Below are 21,178 nucleotides of genomic sequence, written 5' to 3' on the forward strand. Positions count from 1 at the left end.
CAAATGAGTACTTTTTCTGTAAAGAAAAGGTCAATACCACCTTTAGGATCTGAGGCGAGTGATTTAAAACATGTACAATCACACAGGTAAACATGACACTGTGCATGTAGGAGATCTTGCTCTCAGTGCCTCGTTGCTATAGTGCCCAGGACCCGTGTAAATCACTTTTTACACCAGCACCAACCCAGCCACCAAGGAACTTTTCAACCACAAATCCACGGAGGCCGGACCCTGGGAACACAGGCCTCGTCTCTGCAGAGCCGAGCCCCCTCCCCCCTGCTGCAAGACTCCTAACCAGGGGTCATGCAAGGATGGTCGTGGAGTGCAGGACCGGGTCACTGTGTCTACGCGGGTTCTAAACATATAAACATAAGCAAAGCTCTGATGCATTTAATGAGAGGGGCAACCATGCGCTCTGAGGCAGCTGCAGGGCCTCCCAGGGCTCATGACATCTCCAAAATAAACAGCATGGCTCTTCATTTTCAACTATATATCTATCTATATTATCGAGGAAGAGAGAGGGCAAGTTATCCAGGTTAGGTGAGATTCTTGATCAAGCAAACTGTATACACCACAGTACACCCCCCACATAGAGTTCTCAAGAGGGCTCATTGAGTCAAACTGGCACTGACATCTGCTGCGACCTGCAGGTCACGGGCTGATATCCCAGCAAGGCCAACTCAACCTTCCATTCTTCCGAGGTTGGTACATAAAGTGCAGTTTTAAGAAGATGTTGTTTTACTGATTTTCTTGCATTTATGAAATGGTTACATCCCAACTTCAAATGTAATATGCAGTTTCGGAGAATATGCAGTATCTGAAAAGCCGTTCTTTCAGCTCTCAGCGTATTCTTAAATTGAGTAATAACACCTGTTAATCACAGGAACGGACAGGCTGAAAAACTGTATTATGAAACGTATATAACTGAGGCAGTAGACACACACAAACAAGGCAAACGTGAGTACATACATATACAAACAAATCAATAAGGTCATTACTTTGCTATTACAACGTTAAAATTAACGTCGAAATCTCCAGAGCAGCTTCCTATAATTTTCCCCATTTTTAGTAGCAGAATAATGTATTTAAACGTTTTTCTTTTTGCGGCCTTCTATACAAAAAAAAATCCAGAAGCTTATTTCACCCCTGCGTCACAAATCGGGCTGGGTGAGAAAAATAGCCACCATCAAAGCCAAAAGACAAACAGGGACTGAAACCATTAGTCTGACACAAAAAAATTGCCGATAAATTGATGTATTAGTCAACCGATTTAAGTGTATTTTCCGAACCTAAAAAACAAATAAAACTCTTCGGCTATACCATATCGTATCATATTTTTCTGTTTTCCAGTATAGAGCATTTTGTATTACTGTGGACAAATAGCGGCTATTTTATTCTATTACTATTTGCACAAATTGTCCTGCAAGAAAATAATCCTAAATATGATGGGTGCAGCGATTCGAGACACTTTTAATGAGATATGTGTTGCCTCGCTCATCATATGGAAAATATATACAAATGTTAGAAGTGTGAGGCAACACTGGAGTTCCACGGTGTTTCACCTCCTGCTCGCGCGCAGAGTCTCAATGCAGCACCTGGGCAAAAGCGTAAAATCGGCACAGTAAATCCGATTTCCGTATGTTGTTTCTCCAAAACTCCGAATTGCTGTTACTTTCCTGTCCCCTAATAACCAGGATCCCAGGCAGGTCATGGTAATTCTGGTGCGGGGAAATAAGGAAATGATCACGGGTCACGAGGTCCTCTCTTCTTTCCCTGGTGATCCTTTCCTGCCTGTCTTCACTCCATCCCCATCCTCTGCCCGCCGTTGGCTCTCTTCTCTCGTCCTCTTTCCTATCTGTCCCTCGCGTCTTTTTCACCCATAAGACTCCCTCCCCAGCTCCTCCCAATTCATCAGTCCCGTTCACACTTTTTTAAATGTCCCCCTACCTTCCCTCTCTTCTGCCCTCACTCACCCCTCTGCCCCAGCCGTCCCCTCTCGCGTTTCCCCTATATTTCCTTGTTGGTTCCCCGCTCTGCCTTTCCCTCTCTTTCTTCTCCTCGCACCCTACACAGCTCAACCTCCTCCATTCGCCGTCCCTCCTGCCCGCTCACCGTTGTCCTCACACACTCCTCTCCATTTCGGATGCCCCCTCCTTTCCTTTCTCCCTCCCATCCTCTCACATCCTCCATTGATACATTGTACTCGCCCTATCTTTCTTTTGCTTTCCTCTTCCAAATGTACCTCTTGCCCTCTCGGCTCATTCCATGACCCGCCGCTACCCCTTTACTCCGTCCCCTTTCCCTCTCTCTCTCTCTCTCTGCCTCTCTCTTGTGCTTTCTCCACATCTTTCCCTCTCAGCTTTCTTTCTTCCCTCTTACAGTTTCGGTTTCTCTCGTTCTCTCACTCTCTCTCCCCTCCTGCCGTCTCTTTTCCTCTCACCCCTCCTCTTTCCTCGCTCAATCTGTGCCCCTCGTGTCTGCTCTCTCTGGTCACCAGAAGAGACAGCGCCTCCCACCGCCGCAAAAACGCCCGCCATAGAAAGAGCGCAAGGGACAGGAAACGAATAAACAAGGGAAGGAAAGACACACAACCAAGAGTGGAACACTTAAAGCTGCTCCAGAGAGGGGGAGCCGAGCAGGTCCGCCTGGAAATGTACATGTGTAGAGACACTTCCTCGGGAAGGTCCCCCCTCCCCCCGATCAGACCCTTTCAATTATTCAATAGCTAGAGCAGACCAAGTGACTGCCAGGTGCAATACATCAGGCTTAGGAAGGGCTTTCATTAGATTCGGAGAGATTCACGCTGCTCTCTCCCTCCATCCCTCCGCCCTCACTCCTGTGTGGGTGGCTCTGTGTGTGTGTGGGTGGCTCTGTGTGGGTGGCTCTGTGTGTGTGTGTGCGTGTGGGTGCAAATGCAATAGGTCTCACATTTGCGAAAGATTAAGCTATTGGCATTGTAAATGACAATGCCATTTATTTATCTGTTTTCAAAACCAACACATAAAAAAAAAAAATTTGTCATTTACAATGACAATAGCTCTAACTTTTACAAAGGCGAAACCGTTGCATTGTAAATGCTTGTTATATTTGTTCCTGTCTTTCCCCAGTATTTCTAGGTGTACTGCTCGAATTGGGATTGCCTGCTGCTCCCTTTTCTTTCGCCCCAGCAATTTTTCTCACTCAGCCTTATCTTCCAACTTACTAAGGTTACCCATTCTTCAATCAATCATATATTGCAACATTGGTGCACCTCTAATTAATAATTCTCTTCCTAGCTTACCTTTCAAACTGTTCCTAATCTGTACAGAGAGCACCTTCAGTTCCACATCTATAATCCCTTCAGTGGGCATCCATCAAGAGTCTGCTATGGGCCACCTCCTCTCTTCTATACACAAAACCCATCGGCTACACCATCTTGTCATTCATCTTTTCCCAGGAAGCTATTTGCCGATGAGACTCAGACGTCCTTCCCTTCCGTTACAAACTCTGATTCCGGAATTTGCACACTGCTTAATGGACTCGTTCATTTCACCCAAAACCATTCCATGTCCAGTCTTCCTTCTTACTGTTTTCTCCACCACACATGGACCTGTAAGTTTGGGCCTTAATCTTTTCAACCTTTACCTTCTACCACTTGCGTAACGTCCACCCCTACCAAACCATGGTGGTAATTTACATTGTGATTCTTTTCTTTCTATTAACTTTAAATGTACCACCTTAATAAATTAAACCTAACCAGCCGTTTCTTTGTTTCAGCTCCTGTTTGTCCATTCCTGCTTAAAATAGTAATTTGAGCGTGTGCAGGTCTCAGATTCAAGCTGATATTTTCTGTAAAAAAGGCTGTCATTCACTAGAGCCTTTTCCCAAGATGTTATCTCTGTGTTTTTGTATTTTTTCAATTCGCACAGTATGCCTATAGCGTTTCTAAGGATCAATCATAATGGCTAAGCATGATACTCCACTCCTTATTCTAGTATTCAAATCTATCTAACTCTGCTTGTCTCTCTACAACCTTAGTTTTCTCTTCAATGGCAAACACACTCTTATCTCACTCTACAATGCAAATCTGTAGGTCTTACCTCCACGTGATTCAAGTCTCTTTTATGTCTGATTCCCTCCCACCTTGGAGTAAGAGCTGCCACAAGAAGCATGCATGCTGGAATTGCCAAGCCCTTTCCTTTCTACTTGTTGCTAATTGTACTTATGAGGATAAGGTGTGAGTCGGTTTTGAGAATCTAAATTGTTGAACTACGAGGTTCAGAATACAATTGGAAGACTGTGGACTTCTCACATTGATTTTGTTACCAATATAATTTTTGATCACTGGAAGCACCGCTCTGAGTTAGGACATTACGCGAAAATGTTTTTCGTTAGGAGATATTAATTTGAAGCAAAGTGAGTTTTTATTAATTCAGCAATAAAACTGATACCATTTTAACCAACTTGCAGAATGTCGGTTTCTTACAGAACTGAACATGTATTTTATGTATGCAATGTGCACGTTCACCTCAGAGGGCTTCTTGGCTCTGGAAAACAGATGTTTGTTACTCTGTTTGATGCCACTCGTTCTATTTCCCTCGGAAGGATGAAACGCTGAGCGAACCACCTGTATCTGAACCTTTGGTAGGCGATGAGTCAAACTCATATACCTGCAGTGGTGCATTCATCCACAGAGTCACCAGCCCTGGCAATACATTTGTGGTTCATCTGTGCTAAGTTTATTTTTTAGATGCAACAGAATATAAGCATATTACTGTGCAAAAGCTTTGATGAAGCGATAACCTTTCTGCTCAAACGTGTGGTTTACAGATTCATTTCTAATGCAAGTTGTCTCTTGTTCTATACTGCAAATTAGCAATGTTTTTGTCATCATTTTAGATAGTCAGAGAAAAAATATTAAATGCATTTATTTTGTTTTTTAGATATCAGAGACACTGTCAAGTACAAGGAGGTCATGAAACAGTATCCTTTTCAAAAGAACTTCCATCATTTCACCACCACTGTGTAGCTTGGGATTCAGAGCCACTTGAACTAGATTTGTTTTTCTTTTCAAGTATAGATGAGCTGCTAGTGTTGATGTGCATTGACTTATGTCACTTGATATTATTTTGTTAATTTTTCACCATGCAACAGTATTGTACAAAGCTTTGCATTGGTCTTTTCTGTCGCTTATAAGATGTGCTTTCACAATGTTTAGACAATGGTGACTTTCACAATGGTTCGAGAACGTCAGGTTTACATTTTCAGCACCCGTAACTTTTCAGATCTGTAATGGTGAGCTGGCACTACATTGTCCCCTCTGTATCACATCACAAATTAGGAGGCGCCAGAAAATTGTGACCCAGGTACATCTTCCCCAAACCAGAAATGAACAGGATAGGCGCAGCCTTTAGAATCCATTCTGTCAGTGGTCAACTGTATGTACTCCAGTGTTTACAGCCCCTGACTGCGAGAGGAGAGCAGAACATAACCAGTTGGCTTTTGAGGGCTAACAAAATATGCTACATTTATTTACCCCAAGCAAATCTTAATTTGATTTAGATTTGTAGAGCCCTACAGTTACCCATAGGGCACTCTGACCTGCCATAACCAGTATTTACGGAATTTATAAAGTGCTAAACAGAGATGTTTTCAAGTATTTCTGAAAACTAGTAAGTTTCATGTGATTCTGAACTCTAGTGGCAAAGAGTTTCAGGCCTCTGTGTTGAGAAGTTAGAATCCACGACCCTCAAATTGAGCGGTGATAAAATGTGAAATCACTAGCAAATTGGCTTGTTGCAATCGTAGGACTTTTGGGGGTGTATTATGTTTAAAGTGACTTTGCATAAAGGGAGCATTAGAAGATGAACTGCTTTATGACATAAACTAGGGCCCTAAGAGGCATCTCATGTTAACAGTAAGCCGACGAAGAAACTTTAGATGAGCTGATATGAACTGATATGTGTGTGCTTTTAGTCTATCGCAATATAAATTGCACAGCTGCATTTTGAATGTATTGCAATCTAGAGTTTGTTATATCCTGGTAGAAATTGTAAAATGTTTCTCAAAGTCCATAAAAAAAAAAGCAGCTAGTAAAAAGCGTAGTAATAAGTGTTACATTTTTAATCAGTATCTAATATAACCCCAAGATTTTTAACAACGTCTGAAGGGACAGTGGAGGGTCCTAGTTCATCTGCACACCAACTGGTGGACCAACACGATGTTTCTTCAAAAAGAATTTCCTCACTGCTAAGACACTTTGAGTCTGTCACGCTCCTATTTGCTAGTGCCGTCTAAGCGCACTATTCGTCTTCTATCATCTGCATATGAATAAAGATCTTCAGTGAACAAGCACATGAGTAGCTAAAGATTCCACATAAATGGTAAATTGGGTTGGACTTGATGCCAAACTCTGAGATATCCTGATGTCTTATGTAAAATCTGTTGTGATAGAAGATACGTGTTGCAGGTTTTACTTGAGGTGACTAGACCATCCTTGCAGTGCAGGCATTTTTGTTGTGGGCCCATTCCTGGTATATTTGGAGACTTACCATATTCATGGATGGACCACTTTCATTCTGAACACTTCATTGTTCATCTTTGTTTATTTACAACACCTGAATTGATTGTTGCTATATTGTGAATCCATCTAGACAGTTGCAATAGTTTGCACTCTGGGCTCCTCAAGAAGGCATTTTTCAAATTCTGAATGGACGATTAACTTGAGACCAACTGCTGCTTTGCCTAAAATTCATTGACCAGATCATGGCTGCGCTCAGGAAACTGCTAGCGGCTTGAGGGCTGAATTCAAGACCCTTTGCATAGTTCCTAGTTATTCCACAGTGACACACAAGGCTACCTAATGGAAGACGTAAAGCGCAATCACCCTTCAAGCTACTTTAATTTGGCATTTCTAAAATTCTTGGACATCTGGTGAAAAGATTTGGTGGAAAATCTGTCTTTGTGTAGGTATCTACCATCTGTAACACCTCTACTTCGCACTTGAGGGATTTTAATGTTCACAGAGCTTTGAAAACCCACATTCTCATCCTACAAACTAGCCACATAAAACTAGGCAAAGCTGCCTTGATTATCTCCTCAAAATACAGTCTGCACCTTTTTTCTAAGATCACCCCTTAACATTTTTGGTCCACAGGTTGCAACTTTACATTTAAAATTATACCTCTAAGAAGGCTTTCAGGGATTATGACCTTGTACTGTGACATCGGCCGTGAATATGCAAAACCACTATGTCTTAAAGACGTTACATTGTACCTTAACCATCATCGTGGCCTCCGCCCATTCAAAGCAGTAAGGCAGAAATGTGATATTCAGCCCTTTACAAAAACCATAAACTCATACTTGTATTTATGAGATTTTTTCAGTTTAGAGCTGTTCTGTTAGATTCAAGGCAGGAACTATTTTACATGGGATAATTCTCTGACTCATTCTGCCTCCTTCAGTGATGAGGTTCCAAAAGGTTGCTATTACTTTGATTAACAAATACAGACATGCTAAAGTTTACCAGGATTATTTGTACGGAGCTCTTCTGCTTCCATTGTGCCAGACATCTGGGATTGCACACAAACTAGTCTAAATGTGTGTTTATTTGGATTTGCTTTGAGTGTTGTAGTGGAGATAATGGACAGGGACGAGGAGCGCGTGAGCATTGCCCTTACGCCTAACCAGTTGATTTAATGCTGATTACTGTGTGTCCATGTGTATGGCGGGAGTGTGTCCTGCAGGGCACTGTGATGCCAAGAAAAGGGCTACAAGCATGGGTGTTGCCCTGAGTTGGAGGTTTTTTTGGTCACGCATTCCCAGTTTGGTTGAAGACATGATTCGCATTGTGTGAAAATACGCAACTGTGTTGTGTACTTTCACTCTTTGGTGGTTGTCATGTGCACATTGAAGTGTATGCTGTGTTCTCTTTCTTCAAAATGCATAGGCCGAGTAGGATTACCTTGGTAAATCATATAATAATTGGTTACATTATTAATTCAATGCCCTTGGTACCCATACAGGTGATGGGTCTTTTTCTTGTAATCGCATGTGGAGCACCACTTTTCTTTAACCATGTGCACAGGTATGGTCTTGGTCCTAATGGTGGAATAGTGACATCTTTGAATCTTTTTGCCACCAGATTTGATCAGGTAAGTTGGTGTGTTATTCAGCTGATGCAGGCTTGTTGTTTTACTTGCTGCACCATCGAAATAAATACTTGCTTTCTGCACTTCGGGACTTTGTTGCTCGCCCTGTGAGGACCTGTGTTTCCCCGCATTTTCTGCCACCGTTCGCGACACCCGCTCCGCGGGTGCCGCTCACTGCTGCCGGCCCTTCCTCCCTGGTGTGAGCGGCTCCACAGTCGGTGGTGTACCAACGCGCTCCCAGGTAGAGGTTAACGCCTGTGATAGCGTTTGGAGCCTACCGGGGGACTGCGAGGTCCAGCAGCCTCAGCTGTACACAGCTGCTGCCTCTTCCCCCGGCGGCCACGCCCCCAGCCTCCGTGAATAACTTTCCCTGGATCTGGCTGAGTGGGCGCTTTCTGCACTTCGGGACTTTGTTGCTCGCCCTGTGAGGACCTGTGTTTCCCCGCATTTTCTGCCACCGTTCGCGACACCCGCTCCGCGGGTGCCGCTCACTGCTGCCGGCCCTTCCTCCCTGGTGTGAGCGGCTCCACAGTCGGTGGTGTACCAACGCGCTCCCAGGTAGAGGTTAACGCCTGTGATAGCGTTTGGAGCCTACCGGGGGACTGCGAGGTCCAGCAGCCTCAGCTGTACACAGCTGCTGCCTCTTCCCCCGGCGGCCACGCCCCCAGCCTCCGTGAATAACTTTCCCTGGATCTGGCTGAGTGGGCGCTTTCTGCACTTCGGGACTTTGTTGCTCGCCCTGTGAGGACCTGTGTTTCCCCGCATTTTCTGCCACCGTTCGCGACACCCGCTCCGCGGGTGCCGCTCACTGCTGCCTGCCCCGTCCTCCCTGCTGTGTGCGGCTCCACAGTCGGTGGTGTACCAACCCGCTCCCAGGTAGAGGTTAACGCCTGTGATAGCGTTTGGAGCCTACCGGGGGACTGCGAGGTCCAGCAGCCTCAGCTGTACACAGCTGCTGCCTCTTCCCCCGGCGGCCACGCCCCCAACCTCCTCCTTCTTTACTGGATCCAGGTCACACCGCGACGCGGGACGCGCGCGGGGCGACTACCGGGGCGAAGACCGGGCAAAGAGCGGGCCGTTTGAGGCCGTTCGAGTACGAGAGAGTCCGGTCCGGCCCACCCCCCTAACTGCCCCATCACGGCGATCTTCATACAGGCACTTAGTACGCTCTGATCCTCTCAAATCCACCCATTGGAAAATGAACACGCGATCCAACAAACAGAAAAAAGCCAAAAAAAATGGGATAGGAGATAAATTGCTTGGTCCAATGGACGATTTTCTCGCCAAAGCAAATACATTTATCGATCAAAGCATAAGCTTAATAGAGGGAAGAGTTTCAACTGAACTCGCCATTGCTCGCCGATCCTCAATGGGACTACTAGCCACTGCAAGAACCCCAGATCCCCAGGCAACGCCAACTCCAACGATTGTGTCTGTGAACAGACTCAGTCTGCCAAACAATGTAGATCTTTCTGCCACCCAACTCTCAGTAGCTTTCTCGGATAGTGACCTCGAAAAAACCCCAGACATCTTCCCCGGCCCAACCCCTGAAGAAGTAAGGCAAACAAGAGGGAGGAGGGAGGGAGCTATCAAAAAAAGAAATGCTAGCAAAAAACCAGACCACACCGAAAACATTGAAACGGCTGACCTTATAGTCTTGGTAGGCGACACAAACCCTGCAGTATTTCCCCTTCACTCTGTGCCCCCGCCCAGTAATATAGCAATGATACATCAACTACCACACGATCTTCAAGATTTCCCAATCCCGGAACCAAAAAGCCCACGACTACTAGGAAAAGAAAGAGAATCAGCCAGATTAATTAAGGAGATAGCTTCCCTGCTGAATTCTTATATTCGCCCTTTAGAAGCTAGACTTAGCAACATCGGGAGTCTAATTTCAAAAATCTCCAGTCCTCCCAAAATCACACCCTCACATGTCCCTCAAAAGCCTCCTTCAGATTCCTCGATCATAATTCACCCAAACAAGAAATCGGTATTGTTGCCTCCTCCACAGAGCAAAAAACAACTTACAGTAAAAGTTTCAACACTACCAAATCCTCCCACTGTCCAAAAAATCACTCCCAAGTCCTCGACCATCCCTCCACCACCTACCCCACTTCCGACACCAATAGTAAATACTCCAAGCATAAATACCCCTTCCTCTAAAACCCCCGCGACGACAAACCCCCCTGCCCCCATAACTCCTGCCATAACAAATACAAAACAAACAAAAACAAAAGGTACCCCGAGAGAGATTACTGACCAAAGACCCTCTGTAAACCTGCCCCCGCGGCATGTCCATACGTTGTGGTCATGACAGGGGTCCCTGAACTTACTGGGGAGGGGGCTGAACCCAACTGGTCACTGAAGAATAAAGTACAGTATTGGCTGAACACTAATCGCCCTGTTCCCCAACACTGGAAAAGCACAATAGCCTCAGTCTCCCGGACCTCGTGGGTGGGTCACAGAAAAAAAACTATCCGGGGTGACTGTATAGTAATCACGTTCGAGGATCCAACCATAGCAGAATACATCTGCTCCCGGGAGTTTAATACCTCTGGGGGAATTGCCACAAGACCCTTGTCATATTTCTACCCAAAACGATATCACAACAATAATTATTCCCGTGATATCGATAGCATTTGGAGGAAACCCATACTGCAGCCATGGGAGATGGACATCGCGGGCCCAAAACTAATGCCGCGATATAATGAGCCCGACCACCCTTGGTGGCCATCAAACCAAATCCACCCGCAAAGAGAAGCACCATGGCAGATCATGGGCCCACATAACAGATCTAGAAATTGGGAGCAGTGGGAGAGACCACTGCAGAATCCATACGGCACCAGCTACAGAGAGCCCACTAATGGGCAAAACTGGCAAGGGATATCGTTAATGAATCGTTTCAGCGGCCTGGAAATGGTCGATTGACAAAGAAGCAATCCCACGGAGTCAGCATTTACAACTAAGGACCCGATTAATCCTCCAATAGAACTTCCCCAAGCGGAAAAACCACCTTCAGACTATGCACCGTTATCCATTATCTTCTGGAATGTGGCAGGCCTCCGAAACAAAATAGAGGACGGCTCGGCCGCTGGTTTCCTGAAGGACTCACAAATCATTTGTCTACAAGAGACTTGGACAATGACACCTTCACATCTTGCAGGCTACAGGACATTTTTTTCCCCCGCCCTTCCCAGCAGCGCAGGTAGACCGAAAGGGGGTCTGGTAACATACCTGGCTAACACAATCTCTGAACTGAAGATTACTAAGGTAGACCTAACTCCACACTTCCAGATTCTCACAATTACAATTGGGAAAAAGCTTTGCTTCACAATAATAAACCTCTACAACAACTTAGAGGATGACCTCTTTCTGAATGTCCTTTCACTAATCCAAACAAAAATAACCGATCACTGGCATGCCAAACAGAAAAAGGAAACACCGCAGATAATCTGGGGAGGAGATTTTAACATACACCCCTGCCCCCTGATTGACACATGTGGGATAAAGGACGAAAATGACAACCCACTGGTACACTTTTCCCACTCAGGAGTGGGGACTGTCATGAACAGAACACTAGCCGATCTGGACCTACAAATTCTGAACCCTATACAACAGCGTCATAGCAAACTAGAACCAACCTATAGAGGAAGGGGCCATGCGACCACTGTAGACTTTGTACTTGTGACAGAAGGCTTAAAAGATCATACCAAAAATTTCAAAATTCTGGAAAATAATCTTAGTGATCATTCTGCCTTAAACCTGAGCTTCTATATCCATCAACCAAGGTCACTGATGGCATCGATAGCAAACACGCTGGCGCAGAACAGACTGGAGCTGGGGAAGAACAATGGTTACACCATAAAATGGGAAAAGGTGGACCCAAATACACTAACAAAACGGCTAGTAGAATCCTCCTACAACAGCTTCATGATCTGCCTTGACCCTTATGCAGAGCCAAAACAAATTTTGGAAAACTTCACCATAATAATAGAGCAAGTCAAAAAACAGCTGACTAAAACATCCAGACAAACTAAAATAAATTCAACAGGTTGGTTTAACCGAGACTGTAGAAAAGCACAAACTAAATTAAGGAAAGCTCTCGGAAAACCAAATAGAGATGCAACAGAGATCCAAGCTCTCCGACGAGTGTACATCTCCTCCAGAAAAGAGAGGAAAAAAGAACTGAAACAATCCCTCTGGAACGCCCTACATAAGAGCGCACTCCTGAAAGACAGTAAGACCTTCTGGAAGATTGTTAAATCACCCGCGCTAGCTGACCCCGCCGGTCCAAAAATAGATGTGGCCATCGACGAGGATGCGTGGGTGAATCATTTTTCAGAAATCTTCAAACTGACATCAACCAGCGAAGAAAATCACTCCGATATTCCTCTAGTCGCCTATCCAATAACCATGGACCTTGACATGCAGGACCTAGCACTGGCACTGTCTTCAAGTAAAAGCGGGAAAGCTCCTGGCCCTGACGGGGTTCCGGTTGACTTGTTCAAATACCTGCCGGACTTATGGGTTCCAATATTGACAAGAGTATGTCTAGCCACAATGGAACTCGGCCTGTTAGAGTCATGGTCCTCTTCAATAATGGTCCCAATCTTCAAGAAGGGGGACCGTCAGGACACAAAGTGCTATCGGCCGATATCGCTCCTAGATTCTCTGGGAAAAGTAGTTGGAAGAGTCCTCCTTGAAAAATTACAGCAATGGGTAGAAGATAAAACTATCCTCTCGGACTTACAGTTCGGGTTTAGGGAGGGCTTTGGGACAGTTGAACAGGCCCTAAACCTAAGTCTGTTAACATCAAAGTATACCCATGCTAAACCCGGCTCCATCTACATGGTCTATGTGGACTTGTCCTCCGCATTCGACTGCGTTTCGCATGCGAAGCTTTGGTCACTGCTGAACGTAATGGGGGTCGATCCTCCCCTTCTGAACTTTCTGAGGGAATTGTACAGTGAAGCCACGGCAAGAGTAAGATACGGAACAAACGGAGAACTGACGGCACCATTCAGGGTAGAGCGGGGAGTAAGGCAAGGGTGTGTCCTTGCTCCCTTTCTCTTTTCATTGTATACAAACGGCCTAGAAGAGTCCATGCTGCGAGGGGCGAGGGATCTCCCCAGTGTAAAAGGTCGCTTGATCCCCGCGCTCCTATATGCGGACGACGCAGTCATCCTGGCTCGCACCCCTAACGAACTGCAAAAATCTCTAACCAAATACGCAGACTTCATGGGGGCCTTGGATCTGCGTATCAACATCAAAAAAACGTTCGTTATGGTAGCTGGTGGATCAAGAAAAGCAACCAAGTCGATCTTTCTGAATGGTGAAAAAATTGAAAAGACCCCACAATACCCGTACCTAGGCATCATGATTGACGATGCCTTAAACTGGAAAGCGGCTGTTGAGTCCAGGAGGCTTCTCTTCAAAAGAGCAATCATGGCGCTGATAAAATTCTCTAACAAACTGGGAAAAAGAGCACCAGTAGAACTGCTCCAGATCTACGCTGCAAAATGCCAATCTATTGCATTATATGGAGCAGGGACTTGGGGCCACGTTTCCTCCAGTTCAATACAAAAAGAAGAGAACATCTTCATCAGTTTCCTTCTCTCAATTCCTAGAGGTACCTCCACCTACGCCTCACATTTAGAGTTGGGAATCCCTCATATTGAAGATTTAATAAAAATCCAACCTCTCCTGCTCTGGAGGCGAGCCTGGCTCTCGGTAAAAAACACTCTGACTAAAAGTATCCTACAGGACGTTATGGATCTGGACCATGCTCACAAAATCGCATGGCTCTTGTACGTTAGACACTTTTTTACAGATCTAGGCCTACAAAAGTACTTTTACACCCCAGAAACCCTGAGAGAAACCTCCAAAAAAGAACTGAAACGACTTGCGTTGTGCCATTTGGAGTCACTGAGACTGACTACGCAGATCACAAAAAAATCTGTCACCCACGCAATTATGATCCAGCAGTCCTTGAGAATTCAGCTATATCTGACCATGGAGCTAACTGCCTACGAGAAAATGCTCTTAACAAGATTTAGATTGAACCTTTTTTTCAGATTAGTGACTTTCCCTGATAAAAACAGCTGGAATGTACAGATAGACCCATGTCCATGCGACGACCTTTCTCAACAGTCCACCATACACACGGTACGGTTCTGTAAGTTTTATCATCCCCATCGGAAGATATGGTTAATTCCTCTACTTAAAAAATGGGGCCATAGACAATGTCGCCCGGCCATGCTGGCACTCCAAACCTTGGACTCTGAGTGTACTGTCTACCATGTTTTAAACTTCTTAAAGTGTATCATGAGGCATCGCAACAACTTGTAAAACAGTGGATTAATTTTGTATTAATATTGGAAAACGTAACTTTTTTAATTGTCTATTTTAAATTGTACCTTTTAAATGACTCCAATTATTAATTCTGTATTTTGTGATATCTTTTATGGTTTTGCAAATGCTAAAAAACCGAATAAAGATTATTATTATTATTATTATTATTACTTGCTTAGAGAGCATATATGGGAGGAATGGTGGCATGTGATATCAGGTTTGCTTGTTGTGTCTGGAAAGCGTGAACTGTGTACGGCAAATTAGCTGAGCAATAGAAGAAGCAAAGTCATGCACAGATAGCAAAGATGCATCTTGCAGCAGGATCAATCCTCAGCTGTTTCAAGTGATAACAAAACTTTATCCTGTGTTTTGCACGTTGGTAATTGAGGTAATTGAACGAAAGGATAAGGAAGTAGTACTTGGCATTTAAAGCACGGAAAGTTTTTATGTCTAGGCTACCACAGACCACAAATAATGGTGCTCTGGGATTAGACTGCTGTTGGTTGTAGTTACTTCGCCTTGGGCTCTCCACGTTTGGGTTCTCTGCTAACATTTAATCTGATTTTCACAGTGCTGCCCTGCTATGTTAGCGAGAATGAGAAATATAAAATACATTTTGTTTCTCACCCTTCTCTCTCTCACTAGGTCATGAAGTTTATTGAGAAACAAGAAAACTGCAAGTGAGTATTCAGGGAAATGTCATAAATGCTTTTACTTGTTATCCCTGCGTTTTGTCTGACTGTGGCAGTGACTATCTTCTGGTGTACCGAAAATATTGGAACTGTTAAAGCAACAAGACTGTATCCCCTTCTTGTTATTAGCTCTGTGTACATGTATATACAACATCATTTTCCTATGGTGATTCTTCTAATGCTTTGTAGATGCTCCGATCACAGCTACATCCAAATTAGGGATGTTTCTGTGCTATCCAGGCTGCACAACCCACCTTCTTCTGCAGTTAAGGGAATTGTATCTTCGAACAACTTGAATTTTGTCCCACCGCCTTCTAGGTTGGCATTCCTGTGAAATATCTTGAGCAGAGGAATGAAATCTATGGGCAGTTAGTGTCTTTTGCTTTGTTTCCGATAGTTGCAGGCATTTTCTTTGCAAGGATTGAACAGTTATGAGGATGTACTCCATCCATGTCCCTGTAATTAAAGTTTTTCCTTTGGAATTTAGCTGTGCTTGTGGTAGAGTATACATGTTGATTCTAATATACGACACAACTGAGTCAGATTGCGTTGTGCCTTTTATTGTTCAATTGTAAGCAAAGGACCTCTAGCATATTCATTCTGACCGTGACTTCTCTTTCCCTAAATAGTAAGCCAGCTTATTGCATGCATATACGTTTTTTACAAGCAAATTGATTCTAAGCCACACTCACCTTTATTTCCTCAAGGTATGTCTTGATTGATACTCCTGGACAAATTGAAGTCTTCACTTGGTCAGCGTCTGGGACGATCATTACTGAAGCTCTGGTGAGTACTTGGCAACGCCCAGATGCAGAAACACTTAAGCCATAGTTTATTTTGATGTAAGGAATTAGTGACCTGTAGTAAAGAATTGAGGGCTGCAATGCTCATAGGCAGCGATAAAGCAAGAGGGCTTTGGACAGAAGCTATGCTTTTTGGTTGCTCTGCACTGCACGACCAAGTGGCAGATGCCGCTGACAGGAAGGGGTAGAACAACAGCGGGGTTGATATTTGCTTAGAGGAGACAACTGTTAGAATCATTGTAAAAAAGAAGTAACTGCATGATTAAATGTTGATTGTAAAGTGTTGATTGCCATGTACTTTCTTCATTGGCTCAGGCTTCGTCTTTTCCCACAATTGTGATTTATGTGATGGACACATCTCGCAGCACCAACCCAGTGACCTTCATGTCCAATATGCTGTATGCCTGCAGGTGAGCCAGGTCCTTTTTTACTTTGTTGATTATTTTTCCTAGTGCAAAGGAACCGGCTATCACCAAGATAGACAGCTTAACCATGTATGTCTTTCGCACATACTGTAGGCTGTGTGCCTTCGTTCATGGCCTCTGTATGAGAGACGCTCCTTAAACTGCACGCATTTCAGTCTTGGCCTAACAAATAAGATAACCCTGTGATCCCCCGTGAAAGCCTGGGTGCAAACCTCTTTATATATAGTAAAACCCAAGGAGTCATTCAAAGAATGCCACTGTTTCTTTCCGGTAATTCACAATAATGATTCAATGCAGGTGCAATAAAAAAAAAACGGGACTCCAGAACGATAAGTGGAACTATTCAATTAGAAAAGTTTGTATAATGGAATGCCGTATTACTTCTAATGTGGTCTTTTCTGAGTCGAACAGATAGTAAATTACTGCATCTGAGAATATTGATTTAATATATTAGTTCACTCATTAGTTATAGATATGCTGTCTGGATGCGAACTGTGATAGCCAATGTTTGAGGTAAAAAAATCTAAAAACGGGAACAGAAGCATCTTGAAGACCAGAATAAGGTTCAACTGCTCACCTACTGCCGCTTAAAGCAGACTCTGACGCCTCTGGAGGTCAAAAACGATCCAAGTTCCTTGAAATCTGTTTGGAGCTCATGATGGAGAAGTGGACAATGATGCTTTCTCAGGTAGTCACAAAGAATAGAGAACAACTAAATCAGAAATTAGTGTGTGATTGGAATAATGTGTAAATTAAAGGCACAAGAACAAGTCTCTCACTTCTTGTCTGCCTATTTCATAGTGAATCTCAAACATCTCAAATGGTGATAAAGTCACTTAATCACTCCGAGGTGACTATGCTGAACTGAGTGCCAGTGGAGAAAAAAATAAATAGATCCTCAGATCGAGTGGCGTCCATCCATTATTTGGGAATGCTGGTTTGCTTAACCTCAGATACTTTCAAATAAACCACTGGGTCTTATCCGGTTGCCATTGAAATTGGAAAAAATTTCCAATAAGAAACGTTGTTGGAGAATGGGTACTGGAGAAATAAGCCAGATTGATGAAGCAGGAAGAATCCAGATTATTAGATCTTCTGTAGGTAATGAGCCTGTGGAAGGAAATGGGAATTGAGTAATGGAAATGTGTTACAACTCTCAAGTTATTGAAATTGAGTAATTCTAAGTAGTTGACCATATGGTCAAGAACGTACAGGGAAAGTGGTTAGTGTGGAACGTTTAGCCCAAACTTGAGTGCACGTCATTGATGAGCCAAAAGTGCAGAATATGCTGTACATTCACCAAATTCCTTGATTCATTTAGGCAGTAAAAGTATCTGTGTGTATAGGGATTGTGTGGAGTAGATATTTTCTTTAGAATTTGTTCTCTGTATTCTTTGAGTAATATCATGTAAAGTGGGGCAGTTGAATTGGTTCCCTCTGGACCAGCATCTGTTGTTCAACATCTGTTGTTCAGTCTTTCGTTTTTAGTGTGGTTAACTCCTTGTATAACCTTTCCTGTTTCTCTCCTCAGCATCATGTATAAAACCAAGCTGCCTTTCATTGTTGTAATGAACAAGGTAAGAGTTCTTTTCTTCCAAAAATGTCATACTGCTTTATTGAAATTGGAAACTGTGATGTGACATTGATTTAAGAGGTTTAGTGCTAAGTCACTGTTTGAGATGACTGCTTTCATCCCTCGTCTGACAGAAATTAAAGCGTTGAGTTCTTTGCAGACTCTTTAAGCATTCATCATCAAATGAGGCAACCCAGCGGGTCACAGGATCATGGATAGGGCACATGTAGATAATTTGGTACAAAGTCCAGTGGAAACTACTCTGGATGCTGTGTTCACAGAAAACAATGCTTCCACATAGTTGTTTGTTCGGAGCATTTGGGGTGTAGTTGGATTTATCTACTGTGACCTAAATACAACCAACCTGCTAAATAGATGAACCATTCTGACGGACATATTATTGGAATGATTTACAGATATACTTTAATAATTCAGCATTCAGAGGGCTCTTGTACTTTGTGTGCTGGGAAGTTTACTGAAACAAATGAATCTGCATCTGAGTGCACATTAATAACTTTGATAAGACTCCCAAGTATGCAGTGTTATGACTAATGCTGGCCTGTGCTCTGCCTGCTGCCACACTGGCATTATGAGTGCTTTGTTTTAAAAGTAGAGTGCCAAGAATCCTAAGAAACGTTTTTCAGTGATACGATTCCCTTTCACATACCCGTAGGTGATCTAGTAATGAGCATATTTAAACTTTTTGCCCTGACATACGATCATTATTTGAATCGTAAGCAGTGGCTAGAGAAAGTGGCTTCATTCGATTGGCTATGTTTAGAGAGGGACGGTGGAGTACCTCCAAAGCTCCTTGTTGGCTCATAGTAGCAACACGCACTATAAGGTCTTTGAAGGAAATTAATTTGGGCACAGTAGCTCAGTTGTACTGCGCGAAGCAGCGTTATTTGTGCCTCATAAGTTCCAAGTACGGCTTGGGAAAAGCTGTGCCTCGAGGCCTGTTCATTTCCTGACCTCTTATATTTTTGTCTCCGTTCAGAAGGCACTTGATGGGTCACTAGAGTCGCTCCCCATTGCAACAAGAGATATTAGTCACTAGAGCTTTAGCTGTGCATCAAAGGGGCACAGCCAAAGTGCACCTCCACTCGCAATTGATGACTGTTACCCATCATCTCAGGCTTCGATAGACTGTCAGATAGTAGAAGCTGCTTATAGTTTAGGGTAACATATCTTTTTAGATGTTTCCCTCGTCTTCCAAGAGCTGAAGAGTGGCTATTTCTGTGTTGCAACCAGCTCTGACACCAGATACTGTGTTATGCTTTATTTAACCCTTTCGATGCTGATGACGAGCTGAGCTCGTCATCACCCACGGGTGGCGTGTGCTGATGACGAGCTGAGCTCGTCATGTATCGCAGTAATTTAAAAATTGCCGCACAGCGCAAAAATCGCCGCAGCAGCGTTGCGGTTAAGTTGCTATCACTCTACCATGTGCTGTAGTAAATCTTCTCTGCTTGCTATTGCTGCCTTTGACGAGTCAGGTGTGTAAAAGAAGTAACTTGATTATTGAATTAGAATAAAATGGAATTTTAGTCTCTTATCTATAAACATGAGAAGTGAAACCAGCTTGGATAATGTAGTGATTTCTATAAAATAATCCTTTCCCCTTCATTGTCCTAACTGGTCCTACAATACTGTGTCATATAGTCTGTATTTTAGTGCTAGTATGAAGAATTGGTTGCCTTGCGAAATGTGATAATATAAAAGTTTAATGTACAAAAACTGTGACTTAATACAATGGCTGTACATTTGCTGTTACACAAGTATTCAGAGTGGCTTTGCCTGAGAATACATCATATATTCTTTGAGCTAAAAATTTACTTTACTGTATCTCATTGTGTTTAATGGCCAAACATTAAAAAATACACTGTTAAGGCCCCACTGCCCCAACAAGGTATGCATCTTACCGAGGTGGACAAATTCAAACACCCAACTGCTTTCTCTAGAAATGGTACAGTGGGAATTTTTTTAGCCATGGCTCTAGGAGACTCCACGGTTAATCCTGACTTTACCACTTTGCCAAAATATACTGTTTTTGAACTCGGCATTAAAAGCCTGGACAGGTTCCACAACATTTCTTTGGTGAGGATACTCCCTAGGTTTTACTATCCGAAACACTCACACCCCAGTTGTCTAAAACATTAAAAACTTGGAACCAGAAGACATGCTTATATTACTTCTGGGCTCCCCTTATGACTAATTATGTGCTCTTGGACAATCACTTTTGAACATATTTCTTTACTTTGTTTTTTAACAGAGATATGAAGAACTTAAATCAAACTAAACCCTGGTAATACGTATATGATATGAAAACAAGACTTTAATCCAACCGTGACTGGATGTAACCAATGGGGGAGAGAACACTGATGTCATAGTCAACTCACTTATATGTGGTGGGGTGAGAAAGGTACGGACCTTGAAACAGGAAAGCCTTCACTGTGGTGTTGGTACTCCTGCTTCACCAAATTGGTCATGGACCAATCATGTCTTGGCATCCCTTAGTTGCCATTATCTGATAGAGGAGGGTGAGCCACTAAAGGTAGAGCTCAGTTGAAGCCAGATGCCTGGGTTTAGCTCATCTAGGACTTCTTTTGGATCCTCAAGTGCAAAACGAGCTACGCCTTCACAAGGTTTCGGTCTACCACCGACGCGGTACTCTCAGGGTTTAAGAATTAAAGAGAAAGTGCTGGCTTTTGATGTAAAATGAGATTGAGAAAGATATACCTATCTAGTGTCTGAATTTCACAATGTGAAACTAGAAAACCTGGGATCAATCTCCGATCTTTGCTTGATCGAATAGTATGTTATTAGGCAACCTTGCCTTCTTTTTCTTCCATTATCAGATATGAAAGCACCTTAAATTAAAGGAGTTTAGGACATTCATTATACAAAAATGTCTCTGTGTTTGATTTAAGAGACTATAATGTTGTTCCATTTATAATAACAACCGAGGCCACATAGACGGTGCACATGACAGCTGACTTGCCTCTTCGTCCACTAATGTGGTCATCAGAGATTTGCAGGAGCGCATGAATGTTTCTAAATTCATGGTTGAAAACTATCACTTCTAATAAATGCCACTCATTGCAGTGATATAATATAATGTAACACTTCCACATGTTAGAGAAATCCACTTTCTCTTTAGAATATCCGCAGGCGCCAGACTGGATCTTGAAGATTTTTTTTA

The 21,178-nt window shown here is 43.4% G+C and overlaps 1 protein-coding gene across 1 annotated transcript in view; it reads left to right on the top strand.

Annotated features, from left to right (window-relative positions):
• Positions 1-21,178, top strand: part of GPN1 (GPN-loop GTPase 1) — a 117,131-nt gene that overhangs the window by 14,264 nt on the left and 81,689 nt on the right. The window contains exons 3-8 of the mRNA XM_086928181.1: positions 4,923-4,962; positions 8,066-8,132; positions 15,129-15,163; positions 15,883-15,961; positions 16,294-16,388; positions 17,935-17,980. Coding sequence (XP_086784307.1) covers positions 4,923-4,962; positions 8,066-8,132; positions 15,129-15,163; positions 15,883-15,961; positions 16,294-16,388; positions 17,935-17,980 — 362 coding nt within the window. The remainder of the gene's footprint in view (positions 1-4,922; positions 4,963-8,065; positions 8,133-15,128; positions 15,164-15,882; positions 15,962-16,293; positions 16,389-17,934; positions 17,981-21,178) is intronic.

The sequence above is a fragment of the Lissotriton vulgaris genome, chromosome 6 (assembly GCF_964263255.1).
Source record: "Lissotriton vulgaris chromosome 6, aLisVul1.2, whole genome shotgun sequence".
NCBI lineage: Eukaryota > Metazoa > Chordata > Amphibia > Caudata > Salamandridae > Lissotriton > Lissotriton vulgaris.